Source organism: Meleagris gallopavo, chromosome 13 (assembly GCF_905368555.1).
Source record: "Meleagris gallopavo chromosome 13, MGAL_WU_HG_1.1, whole genome shotgun sequence".
In the NCBI taxonomy this organism is placed as follows: Eukaryota; Metazoa; Chordata; class Aves; order Galliformes; family Phasianidae; genus Meleagris; species Meleagris gallopavo.
In genome coordinates, this window is record NC_139416.1 from 10,474,538 (window position 1) to 10,501,217 (window position 26,680).

The 26,680-nt window shown below is 42.6% G+C and overlaps 1 protein-coding gene across 2 annotated transcripts in view; it reads right to left on the reverse strand.

Moving 5' to 3' along the window:
• Positions 1–26,680, reverse strand: part of WTIP (WT1 interacting protein) — a 76,332-nt gene that overhangs the window by 43,885 nt on the left and 5,767 nt on the right. For both annotated transcript variants that reach the window (XM_085234756.1, XM_085234755.1), the window contains exon 2: positions 4,049–4,150. In XM_085234756.1, the coding sequence (XP_085090882.1) occupies positions 4,049–4,150 (102 nt within the window). The remainder of the gene's footprint in view (positions 1–4,048; positions 4,151–26,680) is intronic.

The following is a 26,680-nucleotide window of genomic DNA, read 5'->3' on the forward strand; positions in this document are numbered from 1 at the left end:
AAAAGATGCTGTGGATGCAACTGTGACTTGAACACTATTGTGCCAACTGAAGCCTGGAGATGACAGGTAAGTTATTTTCTCCAAGAAGTAACAAACAGAGCCCATTTTTCCTCCAACCAATCACCTGCACTTACAGCACGCAACAGATTTGACATTATTGCAATTATCCTCCAAGACATCCTGTCATGTTCTGAAATACTATCAAGAGAGACTAGACGATGAGCTTTTCAGGCATACATTTTTTAGCAAAATTTGCAACTGAACTCTTGCCAAAATGAAAATCTTACACTTAACAGAAGGGACAGTATATGCTGTTGCCTAAATTAATCTCTTTGTTATCTGAGATTCAGCAAAGCGTGGTTACACATGAGTAACTGACATGTGCTTATATATAAGCATTTTGCTGAATCAAGGCCTAAAAGAAGTTTCAAAGGCATTACAGCTAACGGGGAATTTTAATCTACTGTTAAAAAGCATCCTAACAAACTTCGGTTGTTTTCTGTAAGAGACTGTGATGAAGATATGTGTTAACTATTGGATCCCAGCGAAACCAGACAGCTTGAACTTCTACATTACCTGAAAAGAATTATCTGACCTTTAAAAACTGCCTGTCTGAGGAACACGGCTTGTCAAAAAAGGCAATAGATATTTACAAAGAGAAATAAAAATGTAACTGAAAAAGCAAAGTTCTGAGATGCTGACATTGTTCAGGTACATACGTAAGGCTCAAATACCCAAAACTCACTGACGCATTTCTGCCTCTTTAATGTGTTCATTTTATTTTAAAACAGAATGTCTCTGCCTGCTGGATCATTGACTTTTCCTTTCCATTCTTCCTCTCATCTCTACTCACTAGAAACTTTTCAAACAATTCTGAATCAAGTCCTGCCCCAAAGTTCCTAGAAACAAGAAAGACAATGAAGAGACTTACCATATAAGCATATTAACAAAAATGTCTACAGGAGACAAATCACCACTTCTTTCCTGTTTATCTACTACACTTCTGAAGTATTTCCTAACCTTTCTGCACTCATGATCAGAAGAGATAAGCACGAGGGCTTCAGAAGAGTCCAAAGAGTCTATATCTGCATAACTGCTCACATTTCTGCTTCCTTGACAAGGGCACAGATAGTACTGGCCAGGAGAAGCATTAATCCGTGATGTATGACCTCTTGCTAAAAAAGGTCCTTAATTATTACCCAGGCACATATATAATAAAGCTTAACTTAATACACTTTCCAAAGGGACATTTGGTCTTAATCTGCAAACAGAAGAACAGACAATCTGCCACTTCTCTGTTGCTCTGTTCCAGTGATTAATGATCTTCATTGTATAAAAACTGTCTTTGATTCCCTACTTGAATTGCCTTGAGATCTGTCTTGTGTTTGTATCTCATACGTATGAAACCACTTTTTAATGCTGTTTCCTGGAAAAAGTTGATCACTAGTTCCAGCCAAGTCACATACTCCTGTCCCCACTATTTCTGATACTCAAAATACATTGGGCTCTAGTGATCATCTTTTCTCTAGTCTTCCATCATCCACATAATTCCTTCCAGATCCTTTCCAGATTCTCCTCACCTTTCTGGAGGCGTGCATCAAAACTAGAGCATGGAAGTCTAAACTGGGTATCACCAATGATATGGTAAAATGAACTCCCTGTTCATAAACTCCAGCACTGTGAGCAGTTTGTGTTCAGTTGCTCATACAAGATATCTGGTAAAGCTGTTTAAGCAGCACACTCCAGGATGCAACTCCCACACATTTGACCTGGATGCCTAAGGTCTGGATCTAGTGCATGAGATGCCCAAAATCAAATGTGCAGCTGAAAAACTAATGCAACATCTCTCTCGAGCTGTTCACTTTGATACTATTTAGAGGCTGAGTTGAGAGGGAAAGCTCTGCTTTTGCCTCATGTTTGCAGGCAACTGAATATAAATTTTGATCAAGTATTTCACTTGTACTTAGACCTGCTGCTGCATTACCAGCACAGACAGTTTTTCAGTGCCTAACATCAGAAAGGTCCAGACTACTCTCCTTTTGATAGGTTGTATCAGAAGCTGCAGGCAAAATCAAATCCAAGCACTTCTTGCTTGTGAAGTATCCTAGGAGATGGCATCTGGGCTCTCCAGCCCACCAACAGTACAGCAATAAGCTCAGATGGCAACTGTTTCCTCACACACATGGGCATGACTGACTCATGGAAAGTTGTACGAATCATGAAATTCTACAGCACAGTAGGGTGAGGCAAAACCACGCTCTGAAAGGACATGTCTCAAATTGCCCTCTGTTAGATGTACACTGGCCACACACACCTCACAGAATGGTCACAAAAGCTTGTTGTGCTTTTGGATAATTAAGCTGGGAGCGTGTTTCGCTGTTAATACGCTCTTCAACCCTTATATATATTCTTCGGAGGAACAAAGTAACTTGCATACTGACACCTGTGGTGACAAACGTGCATCTTAACTATTTAAATAAAAAGTCTGCCCCAAAGAGGAAGCTGGAACTCACCCATGCAATTAGGTTAGGTTAATGCTGGCGATGAGTGAATAGATATTATCCACTATCATATTTTGTAATCCTCTGCTAAGTGGGATGCTAGAGCACTTCATTCATTCTGGGAGCCAACAAGACAGCTACTTATTCACTGTCAGACTTGAACAAAGTTATGAGCAATCGCCTAAGATTTGAGACAAGTTTATTCTAGAGTCTGGTAATGGTTACAGTGATTTATAAAGGTCACTGAATTCTACATTCAGGTTGTAGGTTTCTTTAAACAAATATTTACTTATCTGTAGAAACCTCAAGAAAAAAGACAATACTTCTCCTTTCAGAAGTAAACTTCACAATGACTCTTTTCATTATCAATAATCCTTTCCTCTCTTTCTCTAATCCTTAATGATTATTTTAATAAACAATTTACACTCAGCATATTTTGTTCAATCTTTTGCTGTATATATGTATCACAAGATATTGATCTGGATATCGAATAAAAAAAAAAAAAAAAGCATGGATATATCAAGGAAAACTACCTGACTCCAGAAAACGAGTTCTCATCCTTCCCTTGAACTTGGTGGGAATTTGCGGGCACACAACAGTTTCAAACAAGACACCAAGGAAGCTTCCATCAAAAGTGCTTCACCCAGAGTGCAGTGAGACACTGGCACAGGCTGCCCAGAGAAGCTGTGGATGTCCTATCCCTGAAGGCTTTCAAGGTCAGACTGGATAAGACCATGGGCAGTGTGACCTACTGGGTGGCAAGCCTGCCATTGGCAGGGCATCGGCACCGGATGAGCTTTAACATCCCTTCCAACCCATGGCATCCTATGATTCCACAATACCTAGCTTCAAACAAACACAGTTGAAAGTGCTGTCTTGAATTTTCCAAAGCCTGTTATCCATGGCAAAGCCATGACTTCCCCAGGTGAAATACTAAGTGCATCACTGTTACATACATTCAGATTTAAAGAGAAACCTAAAGAATTTCTAAGAGTAGTAAGCAGATAGTGATTTACCTACAGTTCTTCTTTACAAAAGAGAAATATTGTGTAAGGTGTATCAACTTGTGATTTCTATTTGTTTTTATCACATTCAAGCAAAACAAAAACTGAGCACTACAAAAGCACAGAAGTGATTAATATATATATGCTTGGTTGGAGTTGCATTTACAAATAGTGAGGCAAAATGGCTTTGGCTACACAAATTTTATCATTTTTTTCCTGTAAAAACGCTAAATACACATTGCGGTTTCATAAACAAGTGATTTAAAGTTCATAGTGCTTATAAATGCCAAGCTGAAGCCATTTTATAAATGTAACCTTTAAAACAACCAAATACTATTTTTTGGGGCTGGTGCTTAAGAATAACACCATTGAAAACTTACATATGGCAAATTAAAAAAAACAAACTTCTGAAGCTGGAGTCTCACATAGGAATTTTGCCTCAGGAAACAAGCAAGATGAGGTCTCACTTTGCACGCTGGCTGCTATAGGACACAAAATTACAAAAGGAAGCCACTTGGAAAGGTTGCAGTAGGTCTGACTTACCACAAGAGCAACACGTGAAGCAGTTGGTATGATAGAGGTTACCCATTGCTTGGCAAGCTTGGCTCGCTCCATACACACCTTTTCCACATTTTATACAAATACCTACAAAGAAGAAAGAGAACGAATGTTAGAATTCCTTTCAGATCCTAAAATTAGCTCTGGGCCATTGAATCATAGCGCTCACAGTACCCCCAAATCAATGAGCTCCTCCACATCATTAGACTCAAATATGCAAGTCAGCAGCAGATAGTTTGTATGAAATAAATACACTGTAATTAACCCAAAATAAAAGGGTTGAAGCAGGCCTCTGCTGGCAATTCAACATATGGAGACTGAGGCTAACTAAAGACAGAAATTTTGCTCAAGAAACAATCTAATAAGACCTTGACCATTTTACATTCAGTAATCACAAATGACAACAATCACGTCTAAAATGAAATATTTTCTCTTTGCCTCTCTCCAGAAGCACAAACAGTACATCAGTAATGCTGGTCCAGGTGGAAGCAAGCACAGGGAAACAGGCCTTATTAGTTGCATTTCATAACTGTTTAACTGTCCACAATTAGCAATATGCAACCTAAAACATAACCTGGGAGCTCACGAAACAGAAGAGCAAAGCTTCCACCTTTCTTATGGTCTAAGGGCCAAACTCTGGCTAGCAGTTTCGCACTGGGGGCAGAAATTCACCTTCAATACCTAAAGCCTGCTCTTGGTGAAGCTGGGGATGTTTCTCATATACAGCCTGTATAAGATGAAAGTACAAAGAAGCACAGTGCCAGCAAACTCAGCTGTCAGTCTCACACAGCGCAGGCTCACTATGAAGTGGAAGCGAAACACTCACAAATCTGTATCCTTCTTTCATGTACTCCAGAGAACTGATTAAGTTCATCTGAGATGATCGCTGGTCTCTGACTGGAGCTGTACAGTGCATCTCAAAACTTCGAATTTGGAAACACTACAGTAGAAAATAGAAATAGAGTTTTCTACCTTGCACGGCTTTATAAGGAAGTTGTGATCTATGGGCTGTTTGACGCCCTATTTCTACAAATGCACGTACATTTGTAGAATGTAGTATTACTAGCATCAACAAAGCTTCTAATGTACTTAAAAGCCTAGGAACTCAAGAACAACAAAACCAATCTTTAATCACCCTGGTACACTATGAGCATTTTAATTTGTATACATATGCACACACAATAACTATAAATGCAAGCTGCTCAGAGAAAATTAGCATATTATGAATTAGTAGAAACCTACATAGCAGGAAAAAAAAAGGCTAACAAATCATTTGGTGCCTCAGTTCCCCTTCCACAAATTTTATACACTTCCAGCATATGAACTGGAAAGGAAAAAAAAATGCCACCTGTCTCTGGCAGATAGCAGCAAGGAGATGAGCAAAGTTGGCAGAAGAGCAGGACCTATCAACACAGCTGAGATTTAACCAGATCTCTCAGTAAAGAAACAATCAAACACAACAACCCAGAAATATTTCTGTCCCTTAAGCTACTCAAGACTTAAACACCACTTCTGAAACTGAACTGTGCATCTATATGGACTGTGAAGTATAAACTGTTTAAAAAGAGATATTTGAAAAAAAGCAACTTCCTATGCTACTAGTCCAAGTACTAAAATGGGAAGACCTTCCGTAAGTTATGGGTTTCTTGGTGTTTCTACATTTAACTACCTCTTTTCAAATCGTGAAAAGAAATGAGCTTTTCATTCATCTTGTTAAACAATGCTGTAATTTTGTACCATGAGAATATCTATCAATTGAGTGAAATTATAAACTTAGAGAAACCAGCAAATCTATTAACAGTAGTTTAAAAAAAAAAAATCTTGAACTTGAGCTTTGTGTTTCAGTGAAGCAGGAACTATGGTATTTAATATTATTAAAGCTAATGTCCTTAGGTAAACCTATAATACTGAACCAGATGCCACCTATATCCATCAGTTCACTATACTGCTGGTCCTTCCTTAGACAAGCTCAGTTCAGATACAGAAAATGGAAACTTCAGCGTATCTGTTGCCTTATCCAAGGCTGTTACATCTATTTATTTATGCACAGACAAAGGTTACGAAAAAAGTCTGCTATTAGCCACAAGTTAATGGTTAATTGCGGATAAAAGACCATTATTGATTACTGAGGACACTGATCAGAAAACAGGTCTGTCAGCCAGCAGCTGCAGGAGGAGCTAGCAGCAACAGCACTGCAACCAACAGCAGCCACAGCAACTCCCAAACCTGCTTGTTTCACCACAGGCTACAAGCCCTGAAATAACCGCTGTCCTTCCTGGCCTTTGGGGCAGAGGGGCTGCACACACAACAAAGAAAGCAACTGTTTCAGAAATCAGAAATCTTCTAACTTCAGCCTAAGACTGTTGTACCATATTTCAGTTTAACTCCAGGTAGAGGAGCCAGAGGAGAGCCCTCTGAGAGCTCCCCAGCTGCACTCTTCATTCCCATCTCTTCATGCCAATGGTGTACCTGAGGTGGATGGCTAACACTAGCCTGGTTGTGAGGTGACACACCTTTTTCTATTTATGCCTTCCTGTTTATCCAAAGAATAACAGAAATCCAGCCTGTAGTTCTGACATTACTGTCAATGAGCTCTCATATTCTCTACTACAGCTGTGAACTGCTCTGATAAATGAAGGTATTGGCTAATTTATTTGCCATTGCTCCAATGAAGCATTAACAGCAAAAGGATTTACTGTATGTGTTAATATTGGTCTCTGCAGCAAGTGATTTGTTAAGAGCAGCTGTCACTTTGTTAACTTATATTCTCTGAAAGAGCAGTCATTAGCTCCAGGAATAAATGACCACAGAGACCATCAGCATGCTAAAAAGGCATATGTATAATTCCAAAAGTGTATTTTGGAAAGTATATATGCAGCTGTGGTGTGAGCATAGTGTGAGCTCATAACTGCCTTGGAAAAGCACTGATCACATGGTTGTTCCAACATGTTTTCCACCAGTCACAGCCCAGACTGCACACTGCAAGCTTGTGTAAGCCCTGACATAACAGCTACATCACTTTTTCTTTTTCCAGATTTAATTTCAAAACTTGTTCAACTGCCTATGAAGAATGCACTGTTACAGAGCAAGCAGATCTCATTTCTGACTCCTCACTTTACCTGACTTCAGGTCAACTGTTTCAGCCCTCATTCAATTCCTTGTCCCTCCCAACACCTCTACACTAAGCTTCCGTCTGCACCTCCAGTTCTTCAACACATTAATGACTGCATTTTCACCCAGGTCCAAAGCTCTCCTACAGAGCTGCTCTCCCTCTTCAGCTAGGAAAAGATGTTACCAGATGTTGTATATAGGCTCAAAGTCTGCATGAAGTCTCCCTCAGCAGCAGCACGATTCCTGCATCCTTCCTTAGCTGAGGTAAAACAATGTCTGCATCTTTACACAGCATTTAATAGAACTGGGAGGAGAAACCACTCAACAAACGAGCTCTGTGGACCTCAGCTGAAGTCCATCATTAAAAGCAATGCTGGAAAGAGTCCCCTGAGAGGCTGCCAGAGTTAGCTGCAGCATGCTGCCAGCGCTCCCCCACTTTAACTTCATCGAGCTTGACAGCATCAGTCAGAATGGCATCTCCAGGTGTAGCCAGGGCAAGCTCCAGCACTGCACAGCAACAGACTATCAGAAAAGCAATGCTTCCCAGCTAACATGTGTATTAGTAAAATCTTAGTACAAGCATCACAGAAAATAGAAAAACTCTTATCAGCCTAGATATGTATTTTCTGTCATAGTCTGTTTTTGGTTTAGACCCAAGAAATCAAAGCAGACAGTGCGACAGAGCTACCAGCAGCTACCTAGAGAAGACATTAAAGCTATGCAGTGAAACTTGCTGTAACACTCCTGCAGTAGTCGTTGGAGTAAGGTCAGTTTGGGTCCTGTACATCCAGTTCTGGGATGATCTCTCTCCTGACAAGCCTGTGTCTTTTTGACCATGCAAGTACAAGCAGCAGACTGGTACTTCATCCAGATTTCACCAGTTATCCAGAATTAGGAAAAAGGTGGTAGTCAAAGATTAAATGCAGTAAGTATAACAGCAGATGTACGACCTTTTGGCCAGGCCTTGTCCTCAGGCACATGTGGAAATCAGCCTGCACCTAATTCTACCCTCACTTATCCTAAAGTCAATGGTTTAGCACGAATGCAAGAAAAATGGTACCATATGGCCTCAACTTCAGCAAGAAGCAGCTGTATGAGTCAGAATGAGAATCTGTCTATTGCACTTCTTGACAGCATGCCACAGCTCAGGGATGAGCTGCAGCTTTACTGTCTTACAGTCACACTGTATCTCCTGGATAACTGCTACATGCTGCCTACAGTAGGAAACAACCATGCCCTGTCGTCAAGAGTTATGGCAAAGCTAAAATTAACAACTAACACATGGCACAGATGATTCCCTCCCTGCCTCAGCAGTTCTGTTCACATTGCAGTGCAAGGAGGAGAGGGTGAGTGAATTTTACGTTAGGGTTACTGCAAAATCTCATTTTCTCTTCTCTGGCACAGAAAGACCATCTCCAGAAAACTCAATATCAAGCTTTCCACACCCCTTTGGTGTACTCAAGGTGCAGGGAATGAAAACCTACAGGCATGAAGCAAGAATTATAAAGGAGGAAGAAACTTTAGCTCAGAGAAAGTAAAATGCAGCATGAGGGGCTAACTGAGAAAGCACGAGGACTGCAGATGGGCTATGCCAGATCTCCACAAACAGGCCATACCACCAGAGGCATTCCTTCAGTGAAAGGTCTGCAGCCTCTTGCAGCTAAGCAAGTTTTAAACAGGGTGTTGTTACCACCTTTAAAAAATACTCTCCTAGGAAGCTGCATAAATAGGGAAGCAGCAAAGCTGTTTCAGGTGCAACCAATCAGGCTGTGCTGCAGCTGTACCTGCCTGAGCTGACAGCCGCTACTGTACTGACATCCTGGTCTGCAGCAGCTCCGGATGCTGTGACTTCAGGAGAGAAAAATGCTCCCCTCCTTCCAAAAAACACAGGAGGAGCAATGTTCTGATGTAAATGTCACGCCCCGGCAAGAGACTGTAGAAAAAAGCACTGCACCTATGAAGGACAAAGGAGCAGAGCCTTCTCCCAGCAGCCTCCTCCCAGGGAGGAGTGAGGGAACCCCTCTCAGCCCTTGTCACCACTGGTAGTTCTTACTGAATTTGTCACCTGACAGATACCTGGCAATTTTTCCAAGACTTCCGTACCCAACATAAAATGAAATCTGATACGTGCAAGTTATAAATAAGAAAAATATACTCTAGATGCTCTGAGCAGCAACATAACAACTGCAGTAAGAGTTGGCCATTGAGTTTTTGCAATAGGTACAACAAGGGGATCAGCTGGGTATGCTGCCTCCACTGCTCCCTCTCCCACTGGGAAGATGAAAAGACATCACAACTTTAAGATGAAAAATGACACTCAGAGAAGCAGACATGCTCCAATAAACACTTTAAACTCCCTCCCAAGACACAACCCATCCACACAGTCATGATTCCTGCTCTGGTGACAATGCTCTGGTTCACATGCACCCCACCTGAAGTAAGAGTAAGGTTAAACTGTGGGAAAGATAGGCACAACATCACATAACAGAAATAATGTCTTAAGCAAAGCAAGACCTGAAGATATTTTACCGTTATTAAATTTTTCTGACACACCACCCTGGCTTTCCTCCTCCTGGAGAGGCTAAAATGCCATCAATATACTACTTGGGCTACTCATCTGTCAATATGAAAAGATCTCAGTTGTTTCAGTGCCTGCATACTGAAGGAGGCATTATCACTCAATTAGCTTTAGCAAGGTTTGGAGGCATGCATGCTTAGAACTTACTCAGAAAACAGAAATTAAGCATGAATTTATGCAGCAAAGCTCACCTTCACTGAAAGTTTTGTAGAAGCAAGTTCTATGCTCAAACATTAACTCCTGAAAAAAACAAAAAAAACCAACCAACTATCTCGACTTTGTCTATTGCTAAACAAGGTCAAGGCTGCTGAAAGAAGATAAAGTCAGGAAAGGAGTCACTGGGACCAGTTCCAGGCATGGCACTGCTGATCAGGACACTGGAGCGGAGCTTTATCGGCCTGAAGAAATCTGTGCTGCCAACAAGCAGGTCAGCAGGGTTTGGCATCTGCCTATTCTGATTTGCTTAGTTGATACATGAGTTGTTTTGTTGGAAGCTTTCCAAAGTTTCAAATGTATTGTGAGACAACAGGTGCGAGTTTGAATAGACAGAAGGCTGTAGAAATGACACTCTGATACCACTTTCTCCTACTGTAATTTAGGAGCTATCAACTCAGCAAACATCTGTGCTGGTGAATTCAGGCAGCTTCAGGTCAGCATCACAGAGTGGGTAAAGTGGGAGCCAGTATCAGCTCTGATTAGCAGCTGCTGGACACTGGAAGGCTTTTGTTACTCTTAAAGTAGATTCACCCAATCACACACTGAAAGCCTGAAGCTAGAACAGAAAATGCTTATTGCTTCATACAGTAAGTGAAATTACTGCTCTGAACCATGAAATTACTGACACTATCTGCACAGAGTTCATCCTGCCTTGGCTACAGCCAGCGTGCCTCTACATAACTTTCTTTTGTGTGGATATCTAACTCTGCTGCAGAGCCTCACAACAGCACAAGGCATATCACAGGGCTATTGTTCTTCACAATATTTTAGTTACACTGACACTTGGTTTACAAATATTCATTCATTTCTCTGCTTCTTGATTTAGTGCATGGCAGTTCCAGGATGATTTATACTTCTCTCTTGGCATTTATAGAAAGATCTTTTGCTGCTGAGGCAATGAACTGGAAGACCGAATAGTTCTTGGGGGCTGCTCTATCGTCTTTGCTGCTTTGGGTTGCTTTGTTTGCGATTCACAGCTCAGCTGACTGCTCAAGCTTCATGACTAAGTTGACAATCACAGCTAGAAGCACAAGAGGACTTACAAATAACTTCAAAAACTGACTTGTTGGCAAAAAAAAAAAAAAAAAGAAAAAGACTAAGATCCTAAAAGCAACTCATTATTACTGAAATTATCAAAGGAAGGAAATGTACAACTGTTAGTAAAGCAGAGCACCAGTGAGAATTAATGACTTCTGGAGGGAAAAACAAGTCAATAAATGTCCATCCACATCGTACCCACCTTCCACTGCTGAACATCAGAAAATCTCACTGTGGGCATGCATCCTCACAGCTGCATTTACAATGACTATGTAGATGCCACATCACAGCCATCTCCAGCTGTTTGCCCCCACCCTCTGACCAGGGACTACGATCTCTTTAGTTCTGCCAGCAAAGCTGGCTGCATGCTCTATCACATTTCAGCCCAATAGGCGCAGGTCAACAAGGCCTTTCTGCCCAAAATCCTTAGCTTAGCTCCTTTTGCCTGGAATCACGCACAATTCAGACATTTGAGGAACAGCAATTTCTAGCACAGTGGCAGTAGCAATCAGGCTGATGCCTGTGAAAACAGGCTGACGCCACCAAGCCCTGAGTTTGTACAACTGCTGGTTGCAGAGGACACACCACTGCACCCAGAGGCTGCCTCTGGCCAAGTAAACTCAACAGAGACAGAAGTCATGCTTACAAGCAGAAATAATTCAGGCTCCCGAAAGCCCAGTCCAGTCCATCTAATATCAGCATCCAAAGCTCCCCTGGGTGAATTTTCTGTTGGGGAGGTGGTATATGAGCCTTGTGAGACAACATGGAAAAGACGACCAATTTTAACACTTTGGCTTTGAAGAATCCGTACAGCCAGGTAACAACAGTGACACTAAAGCACCAGCAATGCAGTGCAAATATCCTGAACTACACAGCACATCAGATCTGGAAACATCAGCTGCACTCAGGTCAAGTTGGAGAGATTTTTCACTACAGCCTTCTGACACTGCTTGTATGAGTCATCACTAATGTATGGCAGATAAAGGTCATATTACAGCTGCCTTCCCTAACATATTTAAAATGGGCTCATGATTAAACAGGGACACTCGTCAGAAAGATTCCAGGTACATTCTTCTTTTTTCTTAGATAACGGTCTATTTCCAGAACGAACATGACATCCTGGAAAAGGCATGACATTACATAACCACTGTGGTTATAAACTCAACCACTCCTTCCTCGAGCACTGCCCAAGTGTTTGAAGCTGATGTCAGTGCATAACTCCTACTACCTACCCTGCAATGGTGCCACAGTCATTAGCATGTGTTTCGGAGGTTTTTTATCATTTCCAGAAGTATAAACAGGTTTGCTTACATAAAAAGCAAGCACATAGGTAGGCATTATACAACAGTTAAAAAAGACATAACTAAATTGAAGCTGAAAATTACCTAAAAACCTCTGTGACCTCAAATCTCTGAGGTTATTTTTATTTAGTCACTGCAAGTAAAGCAAGTCAATGATGCTTTGGAAATGCAGCGGGGAGTGGAATATACCTTCATGTAAAGGGATCCTGCAGGGACAGCAATTTCAGAAAGTCATTTGCTGTAGGCCTCTCACACCTCCAGCTCATGAAACATTTTAATTCTACAATAACTACCCGGCAAACCCCTTTCCCTGCCTTAGCTTCACAAAAAAAAAAAACCAGTTTTCTCTGAGAAATTAGGCACAGGAAGGAGCTCCATGCTAGTGCAAACAATTAAGCTCTTCTTCCAACAGGACAGGAGGACTCTCAGACCATAAGAAAAGCCTGTCCTAATCTAGAAATATGAAAAATCTTGGGATGGGTGATGAAATATAACACTAGCATCATGTAAACAGGATATTCCAATTTTGCTTTCTTCACTTCCCTGTCCCCCTGGGAAACAGTAATACTAAATGCTACATAAGCAGGCTCATTTGCTTCCTATGGATCCAACTGGAAAAAAATAAAATTAGAAAATCAACACACTGCCAACTTCCAAAACAAGATGAGGCTTCTACAAACCTAGCCAGCTACACATTCAGCTGCTTTCCAACGCAGACCAAAGGCAGACATTAGTGATTGTTTCTGACAGTTTTCAGTTCACAATGGCTGCACTAGAAGACAACCTTAGGCTCTGCATAACCATGATGGGGCTTAGGCTCTATTTCCATCTTCAGTGGCTTGCTCTCAAAGGTGGTCATGGCCAAACAGCACTGCTGAGACTTAGTGGTGAGTAGATCTCACTTCACTCAACAGTGACACTTCCATTGAGACAGGCAGTGGTAGAGCAGCAGAATTAAACTAGCTTTGCAACTCTTACTATCATATAAAAGCATGCCATGCAGCATTAAGTACTGATGGTTAACTTCATACTGGCATGATTTCTGCTATGTCAGGTATCAGCTGTCTGGACTGCTTTGACTTTTTGTTGGATCAAGTATTGTCTGTTCTGGATCAGGTAACAGACTGCTCTCCAGCAGCTGGCATGAACTCTAGGGGTACGTGGCCTGTCTGGCTGGTTCAACAGAAACGTCACCACACACATGACATACATCTAGTTTAGTGCTGCTGAATGATCCAGAAATGCACAAACATCACACTTAGAAACATCCCTCTTCCCCCACTTTGTCCCTGAATGCCTCACTCAATTCAAAATGAGAGGAAAGTAGATATAAAAGGATAGAGGATTAAAATGATAACTGTACATAGCATTGGCAACCTGGTGCATAACAAGCATCACCTTTACAAAACAGAAGCAGCCAACCAGCCTTCAGCACCACAGTACCCAACCACAACCCATGTCTGTCCCCAAAATCAGCACACTCACCCTGCTAGCACAAAAACAGTAAGGCATCTTCATTTTAAGCTGAAATTAGGAACATGAACTCTGTTTTTTATGGAGTGGGATGACAGAATCAAGTCAAAAGTGGTGAGAAAGAGGCAAGACACTTTTCTCCCCCAGCACACACTGCAGCAACACACTGCCCAGGCAGCACTTTTAGGAAGGAGAGAATCAAGCTTCTGCCATAGTGGCCAGATAAGAAAAGAGCTGTGGCTCAACTGCACTTAAGAGTACTAGTGCTAAAGCATAGAAACAACAATTATTTATTAAAAATCTCTATATATTTAGTAAAAAGAAAATGCAAAACCTGCAAAACCAGGGAAAGAGCAAACTGACAGAAAGACTGGAGGGTTAAGAAAAACGATTTTCCACTTCATTAGTTACAGTAAACATCACCAAATGTGATCTTATGTAATTTATCAGGCAAGCTTCTCCTCTCCGTTTTGCAAGGTTACACAAAGTGGTGAAATGTTAGCAAATTTATGTCCTAGAGGACCAGCTAAAAAATAACAGAAATGTGTTATCCTCTCATAATTATAAAGTCAACACTTAACTGATATGAGAAACCTCTATTCATCGCAACTAAAAGGAACATTCATTCCTCCTTACATCATCCCTTCAACATTATGTCTTGATGCAATTTTCAACAGCAGGTGAAATCACTACAAATTGGAAACTGTGTGAAAAATTTTCCTCTATCTGGTTTTAATTAAAATACTCAGCAAAATGCAGAGGAGCCATAAAGAGAGCTAACCTCTTCCACCCCAACTGGGCTGCCTGTTCATCATGACAGAGCACAATGGAAACCCCATGTGCAACATCAGTGCCAAGTATTTCCCTACTACTCATGCAGTAGTTCAGGATTGTGACAAGAACAACAAAAGATAATTCACAACTGATTATGATCAGCATGGTATGTATCTGTAGCCTTTTAAATTTTAAAAGGTCCATAGCCACTGTTGAAAAGATGGGATGAGACTGCACTGCCCCAACATGCTCACATCCCAGCTGCCAGACCTTCCACCTGACACTGGCTGCAAGCTGCTGCCTCTCCCAGCCAAGACCATGTGGACACAACTTGCTCCCAACCTGCTACAGCACCAAGCCACAGCCAGAACAGACACCCATGACTGAGAACACCAAGTGGATTTGGGATCTTCCATTTAGACACGGCTGTCATGAGAACTGCCTAGACACTAGGGACACACACTGTGTAGACAGAGTATGGGGACACCTGGCTCCCCAGGTGGATGCACAGGGCATGCACTCAGATTCAGTATTCCTGTGATTCAACATGGCAGGAAATAAATGAACACCAGCTCAGGATGCTGTTGGCCATCTTTGCCACCAGGGAGCATGCTTGCTCATGTGTCACTTATTGTCCAGTAGGACCCCACATGGCCTTCCTACAAAGCTGCTTTCCAGTCAGTGGGCCCCAGCTTGTGCCAATGCACAAGGTTGTTGCTCCTCATACAGGACTTCACATTTCTCCATACTGAACTTTATGGAATTCTTCTGTTGGCCTCTTTTTTCAGTCTGTAAAGGTCCCACTGAATGGCAACACATCCATACAGTCTATCAACCACTCCTTCTGGTTTTTGTACAATCTGCAAACTTGATAGGGACCCATCACCCAGGGCACTAAAGACAGGAAACAGTATTAGCACAGGATAAAGTGCTGAGGAGCACCACTAATGGCTGTTCTTCTGCTTAACCTCACGGTGCTGGTCATAGCCCTTTGAGCCCAGAAGCTGAACAGTTTTAGCCTATTTCATAGTCTACTTACCTAGTCTGTACTTCATCAGTTAACCCGTAAGGTGTCACAGATGACAGTATGAAGCACTCTGAAGTCTAGATCAACACATCCACTGCTCTCCTCTTATTCACCTACTCCTTTCACCATAGAAGGCCATCCCAGTATAAAATCAGTAGGCCCACATTTTCCCTACACTTTCTTTTGGTTCACAGAATGATTAAGGTTGGAAAAGACCATTAAGACCATCTAGTACAACCATTAACTCATCATCACTACATCCCCTAAACCACATCCCTCAATGCCACATCCACTATTTTGTTGAACACCTCCAGAAACGGTGACTCCACCGCCTCCCCCATCATTCTGTTCCAGTATCTCAACACACCTTCCGAGAAGAAACATTTCCTAACATCCAACCTGAACCTCTCTCGGTGCAACTTAAGGCCACTGTACTTCTCATCATATTACTAGTTACTTGGCAAAAGAGGCTGACCCCTCACCTCACGACAACCATTTGTAGAGAGCCTGAGCCATCTCTTCTCCAGACTAAACAATCCCAGTTTCCTCAGCTGCTCCCCATAAGACATGAAGAACCTTCACTGCCTTTGATGCCCCAAACTTCATTGCCTCTGCCCACCAGCAGAAGTCTTTCTTGCTGACCATCACATCTTTCACCAGATTCAATACCAGATGAGTTTTTACTCTTCTAGCCTGAACGCCGCATGCTGAGATAGTTTTGTTTTGTTTTTTGTTTGTTTTTTTTACATTCCTTCCAGTTCTCCTATCCCTGCTTCCCACTCTTATATATTTCCTTCTCATTTCTTAGTTAGGAGCTCCTTGATCAGACATGATCCTCCTGCCACTCTTTCTTCAAGAGTCTTCCTACATGACAGAATGGACCATTCTTGAGCTTGGAGAAGACCAAGACTGAAAAAAATCCTTGAAAAATCAATTAGCTTTCCTGGACACCCTTTTCTCTTCTTCCTACCTACTTTTTAACTCCTTTCAGTGATATGCTAAGTCAAGACAGCCTACATAAATGCCTTCCTCTGCTGTACGTGCTACAAGGGCAGGACATTAATCTTCCAGTAAAACTTCTCCTAATGCTAAATTCACAACAACAAAATGAAAAGGGCAATGTAAGAGCTATAAGGATATTTCTATATCCAGCTTCTACTTAGAGATCTCATCCCCGGTGGTTTCTCTTCAGGCTTCCAAACAAGCATAAATGCATTTCTGAGTCTGACCTTTAATCAAAACATTCACGATCAGTGTGTAAATCACACAGTTGGGATTTTAATTCTTACTTGCTGAATCACTGCAGCACAAGTGAGTGCAACTATTTCTTTATTTTCAGAGAAGTCTTTCTGGAACCATTCCTTTTACTGTATCCACTAAGAAAGACATTTGTAAGTGTTCTCTTTAAAAAAAAAAAAAACCCACAAAAATTTTTCTGAAAACTAGCAAAAATAATTAGTGTATTTGGGTTTTGGTTTTTATTTTATTAATTAATTAATGGAGCTTTTGTTTCCATATGAATCCAGCCTCTTCTGTAATTACAACCATGGAAATAAGGGTAGCTTTTACTTAATGAAGAATCTCCTTACTGTGTCCTTTTCTTAAGGGCAGAGCACAGCACAGTCATTACCAAGCTAGCGACTACACAATTTCTTTTTCTCCAGATGGTACTTTTACAAGATGAAGGATTTTATCCTTTTGGGAGACAAGCTATCTGTCCAGTTTATAGAAGGAATCATTGGTTAGCCTCCATTAAGTGGATTCTGTTCAACCTAGTACCAGTCACAAAACATCTCCTCTAGTTGTCTCCTACAACAGCCCAGAAGAGAGAGATGTCACCTCATGCAAAACAAGAAAAATGAAGCAAACAGCACAAACAATTACTCCCAATTGGTTTTCATCTAATGGGAGCCCCAGGTTGTGTCTTGCAGTGACATCAATGGCTCATGCTAAGGCAATGGCTTGTACAAGTCTCTGGCAGAATGAATACAGGCTGAACACATATCTTTTCCCCTGTTTCTTTGCACCAACTGACAAGTTGCAAAGGTATGGGATGCCACATGAGAGTTAGGATAAGCAACTAACTTAGGACAAAAAAAAAAAAAGTATGTTCCTCTAAAATACTAGGTTTAAATCCTGGCAGATATCTCAATCCGCTACCCTGTGAAAGAGATCAAACACCTATTGACAGGCAAAGAACCTTTTATCTCAAACCTGAAATATTGGATGCACCCCAGCCAATGATTTCTTCAGCACCTTTTCCTGTACAGTGCTGCCCAGAGAACTACTTACTACTATTTCTTAGATGACCTAACCCAGTGGCCCCTGGAGGAAACAACAAATTACAACTATTATCATGCTACTTGAAACACTGAATGCCTATTTAGGATCATCATGTGGACTGCTCTCTGTTCAATTCTACACTTCAGCCTGTAAAGAACGTAACAGCCTTATCCCACCTTTTTTTTTTTTTCCCCCTAGGCTGAAGAGTCAGTGCCTGGGCCCTGAGCTGCAGAATGAAAACAAACATGGAACTATTTGGTATGAAGCAGTCACACTTGACTCTGGAGCCGCTCTTAACTCTAACTTCGACCCCTAAAACAACCCTTACTCTGTTAAATCAACTTCAATATTGGAATAAGCATCAAGCATATTACAAAAATTTGATTAACAAGCTACTTGCAGGCTTACTGGAGATAGTTTTTGGCTGGTTACAACCTTGTTCAGAACAGCAGTGCTAAAGGAGGAAGTGATATGAGGAGAACTAACTCTGCAAAAGTAGCATATCCTAGTCCTAGTTGCTGCTTATGCTCCTCAAATTAAAGATTCTCACTGATTTCGCTGCAGCTTGGCTGCACACAGTCCTAATCTAGTTTAAGATGAATATAGCAAAATACAGCTTATGGTCTAACATATCCCTCCATAATTAGGCTCTGAACTCAGACTGAAAATGGTTCAAAATGAATACAAAGTGATTCCAGCTACTTTCAGCTAAGCCACACTTGCTAGCAGCTCTGGATGAGCAAACAATGCTTTGCTATGGCAAAAGCCCAGAAAATGCAGGATGGGGCAAATGCACAGATATAAGCCTCATAAGTAAAGGTGAAATAACAGCTTTCTCAAAACTTTAAGCTATCATTGCTGCATACTTGCCAAAGTTCTCAGCAGCTTTCTCTCCTTTGAATCAAAGCCTTCCCTTGCGTTTCAAATATTAATAATACTTAAGCCCAGTTGGTGACCTGTTACGAGTGGTGTCCCCCAGGGGTCAGTACTGGAGCCCATCTTGTTTAATATATCTATTGACGACTTAGATGAGGGGATTGAGTGCACCCTCAGTAAGTTTGCAGATGACACCAAGTTGGGAGGTGGTGTGGATCTGTCTGAGGGTAGGAAGGCCCTACAGAGGGATCTAGATAAGCTGGATCGCTGGGCTGAGATGAATGGGATGAGGTTCAACAAGGCCAAGTGTCGGGTCCTGCACTTTGGCCGCAATAACCCCAAGCAGCGTTATAAGCTGAGGGATGAGTGGCTAGATGATTGTGAAGAAGAAAGGGACCTGGGGGTGCTGGCTGATGCTCGGCTGAACATGAGCCAACAGTGTGCCCAGGTGGCCAAGAGGGCCAACGCCATCCTGGCCTGCATTAGAAATAGTGTGGCCAGCAGGAGCAGGGAGGTGATCATCCCCCTCTGCTCAGCACTGGTGAGGCCGCACCTCAAGTACTGCGTTCAGTTTTGGGCCCTTCACTACAGGAAAGATGTTGAGGCCCTGGAGTATGTCCAGAGAAGGGCAACGAAACTGGTGAGGGGTCTGGAGCACAGTCTTATGAGGAGCAGCTGAGGGAGTTGGGATTGTTTAGTCTGGAGAAGAGGAGGCTCAGGGGAGACCTCATTGCACTCTACAACTTCCTGAAGGGAGGTTGGGGTGAAGAGGGGTTTGGCCCCTTCTCCCACGCAACGAACAGGACCCGCGGAAATGGCCTCCAGTTGTATCAGAGGAGGTTTAGGTTAGACACAAGGAAAAACTTTTTCTCTCAGAGAGTGGTCAGGCACTGGAACGGCCTGCCCAGAGATGTTGTGGAGTCAGCATCCCTGGAAGCGTTCAGGAGGCATGTGGACAAGGAGCTGTGAGATATGCTTTAGTAGCTTGTGGTAGCAGTGTTAGTGAGAAGACAGTTGGACTAGATGATCTTATAGGTCTTTTCCAACCTTGTGATTCTATGATTAAGTCTCCATCTGCACACGCTGGTGAGTTGCCCTGGTGCAGTGGGCACTCCCAGAGTGACTTACCCTCTAAAAAGCCATTTCTTACTGCTGCCCGCCTATTCCTCTTTGGCTTTAAATATCACAGCAAAAATAATGGCAACCGTAAGGGACTGGAGCAGCTACCTTCTTGCAGAACCCACAGTCCTTGGCCCTACAAGCTTTGTATTTGCAAGTTAAGGGAATGAAGGTATCATCAACACCCATCCAAAAGATCAGAAGAAAGCAGAAAGGAAATGTGGCTACCAGGACCAGCTAGCTGATGCATATCATCCTTGCCCAAGTGCACTGGCTGGAAGACTCAGAGAAAGAAACACTTCTAGAGAAAAAAGGAAAAACCCATAACCTGTATCATTTGTTAGCCTGACGCATGGCTTCAGACACAGCTTTCAGTGCACAATTGGGTGCCTCAGCAGCAACCCAGAGCCTCCCTTTTCACCACCACCACTGATAGAAGAGGGATTCAGCCCCATATTGAGAGTCCCGAGGCATGACACAGCACTCAGGTGAATGTGGCAACTGGGTTTGCAAGATCACTATTCTACCTTGACTCGGGCAGAGCAGCCTCAGCAGCTCTTCAGCTCATTTTCCCACTTGCAGATCAGGGTTAGAAATTCCCTTCACGGCACACTGTGTGGGGACTGACCTATTTGGAAATGAAAAGCTCTAAGCCAAAGTACTCATTATTCATGAGGTACTTCGTCAGAAAACCAAAAGAAACTCTACTTCTCCCCAGACCTTGTGACTCACCCCTTCTCTGACCCTGCAATAATGTACCACTGGACTTCCCAATTCTGCCAGTCTTTACCGAAGCAAAATGCCCAGTAATTTCAAAGGAAGTTCTGCCTGCGGAGTCCAAGTCTTGGCCTCAGCCTCAGGAGTTAGGATGTTCTCTCTTCTTTGTCTTACACAAACTTCGGAAATAAGTTAGGTGGGCACAAGCAAGCAGGGGTGGCCAGCCAGAGCCAGTCAGCACTACGGCCAGACAGGTCCAAACTGCTCCGTGCCCCCTGCCCCGCCCCCAAGGAAAGGAAGTCAGGCAAAACCCCCTGCAAGGTGGGAGCCGCGGCAGCAGCAAGAGCTTCACACACTTGGCACACCAGGAAGCTGACTTTCAAGTCTGCGCTTGGAGTGTCTTCAAAGTCTTTTCTTTGTGAACAAATGCAAATTAGCCTCTGGGGATCACCTCTTTCTGAGCCAGTTCTTCACCAGTCTAAATTCCTCCCAGGTGTGGAACACTGGCTGGGGAAGGACTTTCCCAAAAGAGTAATGTCAGTTTGCTCTTGTACACCATGTAAGGCTGTTCCAGCCAAAACTCTCTCTTTTCTCCCGTCCCTACTAAGTCTAGAAGCTGTTGTATACTGAGTTGTTTTGTTTGGTTTTTTTTTTTTTTTTTTTTTTTTTTTTTAAATTATCATTTTCTTCCAACAGCATGGTCTGGCACTTCTCTGTCTTTCCAGCACAAAGAGAGATTACAATGGCTCTCTAAAGTTGTAGGACTACATAGGACTTAATGAGTGAATTGCCATGCCTCCACCCTGACAGAAACTACAGCAAGGGACAAATTGCTTCGTACCTTCCTGTGCAGCAATCGCACAAAACTCCAAGCCCTGACAAGCACCAAACATGCAGTGGATTTGATTTCTCTCCTCTCAATTGGGCAGTGACCCATGTTGAAAGTACTGCTCATCGGTGCCAGGAAGCATTATGCCACTCTCACAGGCCTCGCACTTCTTCCCCTGAACTCTAGTACAAAAACAGTATTTAAGAGATTCTCCTTCCAGACCAAAATGAGGAGCTTTTCTCCAACTGTTTGTGAAATAGCATCTGAATCCACACCTAATAGCCTCCACAATTTCAGGAAAAACTAATTATCAGTGGGTAGGACTATTTTGCTGCCAAAACTGCAACCAAAGGAAGAAAGGTCAATTATACCCGGAGCCCCAGTATTTCATTCACAGCCCACACAGCATCAGGTGGCTCTATACAATCACCTACAAACCAGAGCCCAATGACTATCATGTACATCACCCATATTCACACCTATTCCTTCTACTCTGTACATGCTCTTCAGTTTTAAGTCTTTGTACCATTAAGCAAGGTGTTCTGTGCAAAAGAAAACAATGGAGAGGAAAAGCCAAGTACACAGAACACTTTGCTGGAAAGAGAAAAAAAATATCACATGAAAGCACTGGATGGAAATAGGAGTCTTGGCAAAGTCTTGACTTGGCGAGAAATCCTTTAATGGAAAGAAACCAAATTTCTCCTCCACAGAGGCACAGCCAAGTCAGCCCTGTGTGAACGCCATCCATCCACTGGAGCTCTGCTAAAAGAATCCTTGTGTTTTGCTAAGATACAGGGGGGAAACTTCAACCATGAAGGCATGGAGAGAGTGTGGAGCAATGGGGGATCACAGGTGGACGAAGTAGAAGCATTAATCAACTTTCCAACTGCCCATAGGCCAACACCTGGAGGAGCTGCTGTCACCCAACTTCAAAATATGGCCTCCAGCATTCTTAGGATTCACATTCTTCTTCAATAAAACCATCTCCTTGAAGTGCACAGAGTAATTTGGGGATCCTGTGCCTGTAGCCAATTTTGTACAAGCTGAAAGAGGTCAGCAGGACTTAAGAGAGCATTATAGTCCTCTTTCATACCATTAACTCTAGCTGATCATCTTTATTTACATCATAACTTCCAGAATTTTGTTCCCATTGGACAAGATATCTTTTCAGGAAAAATTGCGTATAGCTTTTACAATGAAAGCACAAAGTAGTCATATACTTTGCCCCTAGTCTGCTCTCATGAGACCCCACTTGGAGTACTGCATCCAGTTCTGAGGACCCCAAGTTGTCGGAGCAGTCCAGAGGAGGGCTATGAAGTTAACTGGAGAGCTGGAGCACCTCCCGTACATGGACAGGCTAAGAGTTGGGGGCTCTCAGCCTGGAGAAGAGAAAGCTCCAGAGAGACCTTATAGTGGCCTCCCTGGGGGCCTTCAGGGGCCCTACAGGAAAGCTGGGGAAGGACTTTTTGTAAGGCCATGTAGTGATAGAATGAGGGGAAACGGCTTTAAACCAGAAGAGGGTAAATTTAAGCTAGATATTAGGAAGAAATCTTTTACTGTGAGGGTGGTGACACTGGAACAGGTTGCCCAGAGAAACTGTGAATGCCCAATCCCTAGAGGCATTCAAGGCCAGGCTGGATGGATCTGTGAGCAACCTGGTCTAGATGGAGGTGTCTCTGCCTATAGCAGGGGGCTGGAACTCAGTGACCTTAAAGGCCCCTTCTAACCCAAATCATTCTATGATTCTACTCCACAGATACGTCCTGAGAGGTGCAGAAAAAGCTGGACGGGGCAGGCAGGGAAACATGGGAAGGGTAAAACAGATAAGGATTTACTTATTCTGTGGACCTTCACGGTGTAACTAAGAACAGCCAGAGAAACCTCCAAGCTGTCAGATACAGGTCAAACACAGCCCTTGGCATTAACAGATAAGCATTACATTTTTTAAATAAAAAGTTAGTACTTGTAAAGTTGTGTGGATTTTGAGAGCAGAACGTGCTCTGTTAAGTGAAATTCCACGTAGGATCCCTGTCAAGTGCAACTAATGTGGCATCTATTTTTCCATTAAACATTTAATTGTTATTTTTTCACCTTTTTATAGCGTTCAAGCATGACTATAAACTTCACATTTAGTACTATTTCCATGTTGTTTCAAATGTTCATGATAAAGCTACAACTCCCTCAAGTGCCACTGAAAACTTTCAAATGCTTCACAGACCATCTGCCAAAATACAGAGCTGGTGCAAGGATTCAAATTAGCACTGAGGATGACAAGGTACAATGAAAATGTATACACAGGAAAATGGAAGGTGTGATGTTCTGCTAGAAACTCCCATCCACCCCAGCAGCTGACACAGGACAACTGGACAGAAGGGCATGAGGATGCTTAGAGTGCCTTTTCTTATCACCTGTCAGGACTTGTTCTCTGCATCATCTCATATGCAGCCAGGCAGCACCATCCTACACTGTCCATGGGGGTTTGTCTTGTTAAACAATAGCACTAAGGAAAATCAGATGTATTAAGGTACCTTTTTTTTCCCCCCTGGAAGTTGAATCACTGATCTCTGCACTGATCCACAGCAGGTTTCAACTGCAGCAAGCACCACCACTTGATGTGAATCGCCGCTGCTTTACAGTGCTGCAGCACAGAGGCCCAGGCCTGCTCCAGCCTGGAACAGGTAGAACAAGCCAACATGCTTTCTAAGAATACCAGCTACTGACCTACACTTGAGGAAATTACTTGCTTATTTTTCAAACCAGATCAAAATCTGGATTCCAATGCACTTGATTGTTGTACAGCTCTGTTTTCCACTGAGTGTTTTGATCTGAGAAATATGGCTTTGATTAAAAATGGGCAACAAACCAATTACAGAGAATTTTCACATAACTGTTAGGCAAAAAAAAAAAAAAGCTACGGCGTTATTAGCCATTAATTAAAACTCTTCCTTTGACTGAGGATTTTCTAGTTTCTTCCCAACTATACCTGAGTGTTAGGTCAGCACATGATTACACTTAAATAAGTAAATACTTTTTTTTTTAAAAATCATACTTATCCTCACCAAAACCCCTTTCTACACGTGTACTGCAGTGCAAATGCAAAGGCCACACCTGGGTTCTGCACTCAAAGATGCATCTCAGAGGACCTGCAGTTTGATTTGGGCTTTATGCAAACAGTTTCCCAGCCCTATGTTTCAAGTCCAACAACACCTCACGATGACCCTGCCAGCAACCTACATTCAGTACTGGCCTTTCTCAATGTTTCTTGCAACTCTGTGAATTGGGACCACCAGTACTGAGGTAACATTCAGGGAGATGGAGAAAGAGCAGCAGAACCAGTGACCTTCCACCTCAGGAGCTTTACTCATGGGAATCCAGTTCTCTGCAAAGCACGTGCCCTGGGACAAGGCTGCAGCACAGAAGAAAGGTTTAGGCAATGACCGTCAGAATGAAATGGTATTTCCCATGCCTGGGAGAGGCCACAAGGTCTCCATGTCTCCATGGACCACAAGAAATATGATCCAAGTGAGCTGGAGCAATGCAAGAGCATCTAAATCTGCACAACTGTCAAACTGCATTTAGGAATGGCTTTTATTTTCTCTTTATTTTAACTTAGAAAATATTTTCTTTTTCAAGTTGCCACATTAAAAGGGAGAAAGCATCTTGTTTTCACTTTCCAGAAGTTCTGTGGCATTGCAAGTAAAACTGTTCACCAATTAACCAAATGTTTGGATGGCCAGAAAAATATCCGAGAATCCCCAGCAGTTCTTCCACAATAGCTGTCTACTTCTCACAAAGACTAAATATGTTTTGAACTGAAACCCATCTTGTTAGGACAAACTCATAAAAGAGCAATGGTATCTACTCAGGCATGACCTTTAGTAACCTGTTAAATGCCTCATCATTGTTCACTTAATCCCCTCCTTGGCTATTCGGTGACAATACATATTATTATTCTTTACATTTCAATGCTTCTTTCCCCACACTTCTCTTGGTATTTGTGAATGTACATTTTTACCCTCACAATAAACTACATCCATAGGAGTTCTGCTGTCTGCAATTAACTGCATTACAATTCATCATCTTCCCCCAAATACAGTCTTAAGTATTTGTGTTTTTTCCAACCACATCATAGCCCTGTTCAGAGATATCTGACTTCCCTACAATTTGCTTATCTTCACTATTAACTCCTCAAAAGTCAGTGCTAGAAGCCACAGTCAGGCCAACTTTAGCTTTCTTATGAATCCAAGCGCTGGGTGACCAACCCAGGCTATCCTGACCTGGAGGCACCTGTAGGTAACTCAACTCCTAAAAATGAATTACAAGGGAAACTCTGAGCACACCTGCACATGCATCCTGCATGCTACCAAGCAGACCCTGCACCAGACCAAATCCTGCAGCATGGATCACAGCAGGGTGAGCAGCCACGCTCAGCACAGAGAGGGACTGGAGGTGCTACCTCTGCTTTGCCATGTGTGAGGGAACAATCTTCTCCTAAGAAGAGTTCATCACCGCTGGGTACAGCGTGTACATCACACACACAGGAGTTCTCTAAGCCATGTGCTTAAATAACCAAGCCAGAACTGCCATACAGCACCTCACAGCCCACTCTCTCAGGATTTCACACAGGAGCCAAAGCCTTTCCTACAACAGCCACGTCAGCTCCAGGAGACCTACTCTTTAAAGCCACGCAGTAGTTGCCATTGTGGCCCCCATCTCAGCAGTGAAGAGAGCCAGGACTCATGGCCATGCTGGCCAATACAGCTGAGCTGAACTTGTCAGAGCATGCACACCACAACAACCTGAGCAATGCAGAGGTTTAAACCCAACTGCCTACAAGCCTTTGTGCAAAACCTGCTCAGAGGAACTTTTCCAGGATCACAAATTTGGAAACAGGTGTCAATGGCAGTAAGTCCTTACTCCCTTTTCAGTCTCCCAGTGTAAGTCTCCACATGTTTTATAGGAGCAGTTCACAGTTGAGCATTAAATGAGTGTTTGGGCTATGCTGTGCTGTTGGTTTTTTCCAGTTTTTTTTTTTTTTCCCTTCTCCTCCTTAATGAGTCATAGGTCTTTTCTTAAAAGTTTCGTGGAATACATAAATGTAATGTTAGAGATATGCAAGAAATAAAGTTTCAGATGATGTGAAATATTCCTGTTGGAAGAGATACGATGCATCTGGCCACCTCCTTGTGCTCCTCTGCCTCACTGTGCAGCCACAAACTAGCCTAGACTGACGGTAAGCTAAAAAAACATGGTGAGGTTAACAGAAAGAGGTAAC